Genomic DNA, 8865 nt, shown 5'->3' with positions numbered 1-8865 from the left:
AAGAAGGAAAACAAACAAGATCAACGCACAGGGGGAAACCACATCTTAAGTGATCCGATCATGATCATTAATCACTCTCTAAACTCCATCAGCACAGTAATCTATTATCCAAATTAATCAAAATGCACTCAATCATGAAACAAGAAAAAAGAAGCCGTTCAAGTAGTGGCGTCAGATGTATAGGATGCGACACAATAAAGATGTTAGCATTTTATTCCTAAAATTGTTAGAAACACGTCATTACAAGTCTTGTCTTAAATATAACACAGCAGGATATATATACATGAGACTATCAACAAGAAAGCACAAAGTACAAACTATCAAGACATAGCTGAACTGTCATAATCACTCCACCAAAAGCTAACTGACATACTTGTTGTGAGAGACCGCACATAGTGCGCACCACATTGGTGGGATGTAAAGCATTTCACCTTCCTCTAATATGCAGTCAAGAAATTCTGAGTCCTGCACCTCTGGGTATTCTTTCTCATCTATGCTGTTTAGATCAACCTTCAAACTAAAGTGTATTCAATCAGCAGATATACAACATACATGAACCTTAAAAAAAAGAACAAGATTCTTTCATGATCTTAGCGAGTTCATATACAGGAGCTGACATGATTCTCATCATAAGAGGATTTACCAACTAGATTCTGTTTGTAATCTAAATAAGTTATTAGTTATAACAACAAAGTACTGCAACTGCCACTTGATAAACCATGTACCTATTTCAGCTTCATGAGATACATTCAAGAATATGACTGGACAGGTTTTACTGATACATTCAAGAAGATTTGCCTCCCCTAGTACTATCATGGGATGAACTCTAAATCATAACTGAAACAGACGGGATGGTAAATCCAGTCTACTTGATAGTTATTCTATCCTTCAAAGGAGCCATTTATGGACGTAACAGCTTGAATCAGGTGACAGGAAAGCTAAACTCTTATTTACAGAGTAACCTATAGAACTAACCAATTCAACAGCCTTATAACTTTCCTAATAGAAGAGAAACATATAAGAAAAAAAATCAGAAAATAAAACAAGCGCTATCAAACCAGAACCCGAAATGGATAATAACTCTCAAAAGCAAAATCATAATAAACCAAGCACTGAGGGACTACCTGAGCAAACACATTATGATGGAGATCATGGTGTAATGGGGTTACAGTCTCACCCAGAACAAACCAAGCACTAAGGGACCTTAGTTCCACACCACCATCATATTTCCTCACGCAGCTCGTTTATCTGCCAATCAAAGGTATATCAAAAAACATGAAACATTGCAGTATCTGCATATCACACTTGCAACATTAGTAGCCTGTAACATGTAAGTGATGTAACACACCTGATCAAACAATGAATGCTGAGCAAGATACGTCGGCGCACCAGAGGATGAGTCAATACTCTGAATCCTCTCAAGAAACTGCGAAAAAGTAATAAACTTACCTACATAGCATTCAATGCTTTCCCAATTCTCAGCCCTTCAACAAAAAACTAGTTAAACAAGCTCACATTCTCCGTCAAAGTAACCATCTTTCTCACCTCAACCGGCACCGTCCGGTCACCGGCAACTCTCAACAGGTAATCCATGCCATTCCAATGCGCCATACAGTCAGTCAAAATAACCGGCCAATGAATCAGTTATTACATAAAAATTGAATCTTTACGAGTCCTGGAGCATTAAAGCAGAGTACCGAAAGTGGGTATACCTGAAATGGCATTAGCGGTGGCGGAGGAGCATCGGAGGGAGAGTGAACTTCCCTAAGCTTGGAATGGCATTCCCTTTTGAGGGTTGCCAATTGAGAAAGCTCAATCCCGGTAAGAAATGCTCTCTCAAAAACCCTTCTAAAGATAAACCAGACTTCTTCACCACCATTTTACATGATAATGATTTTGGAGGCAAAACTCCAAGCATCTAACAAAGAATTAAAATACCAATAGAAACTAAAAATCAATTCTTTAATTATCAATGTGAAATTCATAAATGAACTGTGAAATTACGAACCTAACCTCCGATGCTTTGACGTCGTCACGGACCAAACGCCGGTCCAAATTGGGGCCGTTCTCATCGGAAACCCTAGCGCCTGCGGCGGAGGACCTGGATTTAGCCGAGACTTTAGTGACGGCGGAGTGGAGGTCCGACTTGAGGAGCGGGCCGCCCATGAGGAGGCCCATGTCGAGAGCGCGGAAGGCGTCGGAGAACTCGCCGGCGGCGAAGTGGAGCTTGGCGACGTGGAGGCAGGCCATTGCGTAGGCGTCGCGCCACACGGAGAGGACGGAGTGCCAGGGCCCGGAGTGGAGCTGCTCCCAGGCCATCTCGCGCGCCGCCTCCGCTGCGCGTACGTCTCCGGCTGCGGCGCTTGCTGCCATGCTGACGTAGGCGTAGCCGCCGTGCTCGGAGACGGCGTGGAGGAGGGCGGGGGACTCGGCTCGAGCGTCGGGGTGGGGAGGTGGTGGTCGGAGTTGGCCATTGCGGCGGCGGAGCTCCGGCGAAGTAAGAGGTAGTGATTTTACAGAGAGAGAGAGAGAGAGAGAGAGAGAGAGGAGCATGCGACGTGTTGGCGCGGTTTCGACTTGGAGCTTTATAATGCTTTTTTTGTTATTAAGATGAATTGTTTTTTGGTTTTGAGATATTAGGGTGACGTGGCAAATGTGAGTGCTTTTTTGGTGAGATTTATATGTGGTGCGATGGAATTGCGACACGTAAAACTAGGGGGTGGTGATAGCGAATGAGGTTGAGAGAAAATGAGAGGGAGGAAAAAGATGGGTTGATGAAAGCGAGGTTGGAGATGATTGAGGTGTGATGAGATATTTTTGAATGATGTGAAATTTGGTGTTTGTGAACCTAGTTTGAGAGTACGAGTGACTTGCATTTTGCGGAGCATAATCTTGAAAATTGTATAATGTGTTATTGCTTGGCCCTATTGTTTTGTTTGGTTTAGGGTTTAGAGCTCTACCAAGTATCAATTCAAGGATCTTCTACTAATTTTCATTTGGATTATCTTTAATTAGGCTCTCTTTGTTGTAATTGTTATACTTTTCTTATCAAAAGTGAAAGTCTTTAGTCGGTTACTAACTAATTGATCAAGAAATTTGATTTATTTAAGACGCAAATGAGGATATTGTGAAATGTGAAAATTTATGAGTGAATGCATGCGTAAATTTATAAAAACTTATCTAAGGTAGTGGATTTTCCTTATTTTCACATTTCACCCTAAAGGAATAACACTTGGGTACATTTAACATCTCTCATAGGAGAATTGGCATTCAGATATTAGTACGTAGAAACATTTTAAGTTTAAATGGTTTTGAGATGTACAAGCAGTAGAAGAGATGTCTGTTTCTATGCTAGACACTTGGAAGTTGTAAGTGCAGGGTGTTGTAGCAATGCAATTTCCTTGGATGATAACAGCTATTAACATGATGGACTTTCTAGTGACATAGTTCCACTCCACCAAAATTGCCAAAAGCATAGAACTTTCTGCTTCTTCTTGTCCTAGTCTTTAAATAAACAATCGCAATATATTAAAGAAAATGAAACAAGCACAAGCTCAGAGATTGAAAATTTAAGCAACAAGAAGGCTAGTTAATCTTGTATCACATTGGTTAGGAATAGACAGAAAATTAGACATCCAATAGTACCAATCTACTGTTAAATCACTAAACAAAATTAACCCTTCCTATACAAAGGTCAAAACTCCACCAATCCTTTGTTTTTCTGGCCAGAGAATTAGCTCACACCACTCAAAACCATTAAACCTTCATTCAGTCAAAACAGAGAGGTAAGTAGGTAGCTCTAAGGTTTAATGGGGTTGTTGTTATGGTGAAGGGGGTCAGGTCCAGTAGGAACTAGCCTGTCTGAGCTATCCACAGTGTCGAGAACCTTAGCTCCATTCCCAAATGCTCCATCAGCCTCCTTGATTTGAATCCCCTATCGTGAAAAGTGAGAAATTTTAAGGAACTAGCTGGTACCAATTCAACTTATAAAGACAAAAGCGTACATATGAGTCATTTATACCTCTACAGGAAGATGCAATTCAAAACTAAAAAAAGACGAGAACTTTAAACCAGTTTAAGCTTATACTTCAGTTACTGCAAGGTTTATTTTTAGAAAACAACAGAGGCATAGTTTAAGTCAAGAATTATAGACATCATACAAATAGGGTTACTGTAAATCTCAGCAAGGAGATGTAAATTTAAAATGGGTTCTTCGCAAATCCAAAAGATGTCAACTTTGAGAGCCATATAAGCTTATATCTATGGTTGCCTCTGTTTTCTTCAATGTTCATTTTTACAAGTGAACAAATTACAGAAAGCACACAAATAAGTAGTTTAGATCTCCACAACAAGATGAAGAACATCTTTGACAGAAAGGTTGTTTAAAAAGGTGAAAAAGAAGACAACTTTGACAGTAAAATTAAAAAGATGAGAACTTTAAGAGCCTTTTAGTTTTTATTTACCTGAATTTCCCTGTTTTCTGAGGTTGTTGATGTTCTTACTTGAAGACCTGAAATTGTGGGCAGCCAGAAAGCTTTGAGATGCACTCTAAATCTTAAAAGAGAGAAACAGAAAGATAGAAATAGAGAGAAGAGCTAAACTTACAGTTGCGAGAAGAGTGAACAAGTGAGATTGAAGACACCAATAGAACAAGAACCAAGATTGAATCCCAGTTTGGAGTTAGCTTGCTATGCCCCATTTTGATTTGTTGATCCCAGAAAAGTAGAGCTTCGAGCTCACAAGTGACGCGGACAAAAATAGTGAAAATGAGACTGTGAGAGAGTGGGTAACGTCGTCTGATTCAGCTTCTGATATGAGAGACAATCTGAATTGTAATACCAATCTTACCCCCATGTAGGTGTGTAAACCAGGAGAAATGCACGAGGGTAAGGTTGTCTTTTGAGGAACTGGGCAGTTTATTGGTTGGCCAGGTGTCGAGAACGACAGCCTCGTACGGTTGCGGCGTCCGGCGTAAAAGACAGGAGTGACAAGTGGCGAGGTTGGATTGGAGGAGAGGAGGGGATTAAGGACAGGGACTGGGGAATCTGCAGGGTTCAGATGATAATGCTTTGCTGGGCTCTCTGTGTGTCTGTTTCAAAGACAATGATGTGAAAAGCATGGCCCCTTTGGTCACAAATGATCACAATCCTTGTCTTTGAGATCAGTTTAGTATAATAACCTCATAACAGTGAGCTAATCATGCTGCAAACAAAATTATTGTTTCTTTTGGAAGAGAGTTGATTGAAAATGAGGCTGTCAAGATCAACAACCCGGCCAAAAAACGGCCAAGATGAGGCGGCGAAGCCGGCAAAACGAAGCGGCGGACTGACCAGTCTTACCTATCACAGTTTCTGAATGTTGTTGGATGTAATATTACTCTAAATCTCTAATCTCGCGTATAAACGTAGAAGGTTTCATAAAATACGATGCATCAAAACCTAATCAATCGATATTGTCCATTTATGTGACCATTCGAGGCCAAAAAATTAACCTTGCTGGCCTACTCAACCTATGTTCAAGTGACCCCGTACTTACCCTACTTTTAAACACCATCAAGTATCAAATGTTCATACACAAGCCTGATCCAAATTAAAAGGCAGCATTGCTAGTCACATCATATATATCTAGAGTTGGATTGGTTGGTATACCAGTCTTAATTTTCCAATACCATATACCAACTAATATATATTTGGTATGAAAAATCCACAATTTATACCAACCAATAACGTTGGTATACCAATTAAGTGGTACGGTTGGTACTCGGTTGGTACGGTTGGTAATGGGCTTGTACCAACATATTTAAGGCCCAAAAATTTTAAGGCCCAACCCAAATAAATAATAATAAATAAGTGAAATAACAATAGAATTCCAAAATCTTATATAACTTCAACCAAATTACCAAATAAAAAATCATAAATAGAAAGTCAAAGTCCAAATAGTCAAACTGTTAAAGTACTTATGAATTCTCAAAACAATTGAAAAAAATAAATAATAGGTTTAAATGTAATATATGTTGACATGTTGTAAGCAGTGATGGTGCTACTGATAGGTCTAAACATTTGTACTTAGGAATTCGATTGAATCGATTCATTCATAATTAAATAAAGAAATTGAAGACGAGAAAAATAGTGTACTTGAGAAAGAAACTCAGAGAGATTAGATTAAGGTTAGTAGATATATATGGTTTGGATTTATTTTTCAATAAATCTATAATTGAAATTTAAAGATTTATATATATTTTTTTTAATTAAATAATTTAATATAATATAAGTTGGTAGGTACGATATACCATGGTATATGGAAAATCTATACCACATATCTACCGTATTTTTAATATTGGTACGGTATACTGTACCATATACCATGTACCAAGTATTTAGTATACCAACATATTTGGTACGGTTGGTATACAAATTGGTTGGAATGGTTTTCTATACCATTGCCACCCCTATATATATCCATATATTCCCAACAAAATTCAGTCAACATCAAAAAGCATAACCATTGATAAGGACATGAAGTATAAGCAGATCGTATGACAAACCTTGTTCTCAACTCTCAACTAATTAGGTACAAATTGTTCCAGCAAGATACAGTACTGCAAGGCCATTGCAGCAAGCACCCATTTTATACAAAGGAAGTCGTTTCGTGGCTGAATACTGACAGCAAATGGAATCATAAAGAAACTACATGAAAAAACTAGAAAATAGATGTAGAATAGATCAACTGAGAATTAACAGGTCCTTTAGGACTTTTGACCAAATAATCATAACTATGGCATTCATCCAGCCTCAAATAAATTGACTATTTACATGAACCATGGGGTTCTCATTCTTATTTAAGATAAGTGAAAGGAAACTATAACAAGAAATCCCATCATTCCCTTCACTTGGTTAGCAAAATGATGAGTTCTAGAAAACACTAAAAACATAACTTCCAGCAACAGACTCTAGGCCCCTAGGGGAGGGGGTGTGCAGCCCTCGACTTTCTTGTTCTAATTCTAAAGGAAGAAAGTATCTTGATCAATTCGGACACAGTGTAACAATAAGGCAGCATATAAGAGAAGAGAGCAAAATGACTTACCATATAATCTTACAAGTTATGCAGCAAAATATGGCATCATTTCATCCAAGTTCCAGTCATCCAATGGAATGTCAGACAATGTAATGTCAGTTTGGAATGGGCTATTGAATAGCTCCCCATAATCTGGCAGGCTATCAATTGGAGACCCAAAGTTAGCATCGACCATTCTGTCTTGCTCACTCTGAAATGGGTCTTTTGTAATGAATGGTAAATCTCCTCCAGTAATCTCATTTCGATTTCCAACTGTTTGTATAGGAACTCCAGGTAAATAATCTGCTGATGGATATAAAGGTTAAACCCATGATGCAACTCATGATAAAGCACCAGAAGGTACATCAGTATAGTAGTTAAACCCTGATGCCGGTAATGCTTGGACACCAAGATCTTGTTCTGCTGGCGGTAAAGTTGTGACTCGAACATTTTCCTGATGATTTTCATGAATTGCAAATCCAATCATCTGTACATCAGAGTGGTTCATATCAGGCAAAGCATTTGTTGGTCAACAAGCAAATACTCATTGTGACTTGGTGCAGGAAGTTCATCATCTGAGATTGATCTTACAGGAATAAAGAACTCAGATGTAAATGAATAAATCTAGATATAAGTGATCCAACCAGGAGTTCAACCATGTGAATACTTACCATAACATATCTATCTGATGAAAAATGTCAGATGGCCTGCAATCATCTAGGGAGAAACATAAAATAATTTATTAAAATGCACCAAATAGGGATTTAGTAAGACGATAAACAAGAGCAGGCTATTGAGAAAAGAACTTGAAACTGCAGAAGAAGAGCATGCATTCCATAATTATTAAGTACTGCAGTGTTTTTAAAGGCTTGTGCTACAACCTTGACAAAGAAGGTGTCCCAGATAGTAAAACTATGCACTTGACTTTTCTTGCCACATCAAAGACAGCTTTTATCTGTAAATTATACATTATGACAATCAGCATTTAGTAAAGGCCTTCCAAAGTTCATTTTATTGACTAGTAATTACTAGGAAAGCTATAAATTAGAAAATTCAAAGTAACTCTTTAGGTTCTGTTTTTTTCTTCGTACATCGTACATGGTGGGACTCATCAACAATCAAGAGAACCCATTCTTGATCTAGCATGCTCTTTTGCAAATGCTGAAGCATTATATGAGAAATAACCACACTTCTAGGCCATTTCTTTAAATTGGCAGGATTGTTTTCGTGGCCAAAAAATGGATTCAGGATGACATGTATCAGTCCAGTTTTACAAGTAACATAATATGGAGATGTGAAACAAAAACAAAAACTAGTTTACAGAGGCCTAGCATGAAAGAGAGCATCAGACGATACAACTTTTGATTCCCAACAAACAGTAGGTATTTTAAGAATATAAACTCACAGAGCATCAATATAATTTAAAACAATAGAGAAATTTAAAATACTGAGACTTATTTACCTGGATGGATGTCAGCAGGCAAGCAAAAAGGAAGCCAACGCTCTAATTCTTCTGCCCATGAATAACGCAATATCGCTGGGCAAACAACAAGTATTGAGCCTTCACTCATGAAGCAACATGCAATAGCAATAGCCTGGGAGGACAATGTTGAAATTTATACTTGCAGGGGAACGTTTGATTGCAACATATACACTTTTATCGTGTAGATACTCTATAATAAAGCTTTTTATGTGTGTCTGTAACTCTGCATGAAATAATGACAAAGCTAGAGACTATTGGAGTAAACTAGCACTCTAACTCCCCACAACTACATTATACTGCTGACTCAATGAAGCCTACAGGCATATTAT

At 38.3% G+C, this 8865-nt stretch overlaps 1 protein-coding gene across 1 annotated transcript; it reads right to left on the bottom strand.

Moving 5' to 3' along the window:
* Window positions 1-241: 241 nt before the first annotated feature.
* On the bottom strand, window positions 242-2474 carry LOC126789454 (lysine-specific demethylase JMJ30). Its single transcript, XM_050515609.1, is given in 9 exon segments — window positions 242-398; window positions 400-558; window positions 1065-1224; window positions 1226-1248; window positions 1349-1449; window positions 1512-1633; window positions 1815-1918; window positions 2014-2432; window positions 2435-2474. Coding segments are annotated over 9 exon segments (1206 nt in total). The 3' UTR covers window positions 242-320.
* Window positions 2475-8865: the final 6391 nt, after the last annotated feature.

Source organism: Argentina anserina, chromosome 3 (assembly GCF_933775445.1).
Source record: "Argentina anserina chromosome 3, drPotAnse1.1, whole genome shotgun sequence".
Lineage (NCBI taxonomy): Eukaryota > Viridiplantae > Streptophyta > Magnoliopsida > Rosales > Rosaceae > Argentina > Argentina anserina.
Note: the sequence above shows the minus strand (reverse complement) of the source record. Positions and strands in the feature narration are given on the sequence as shown.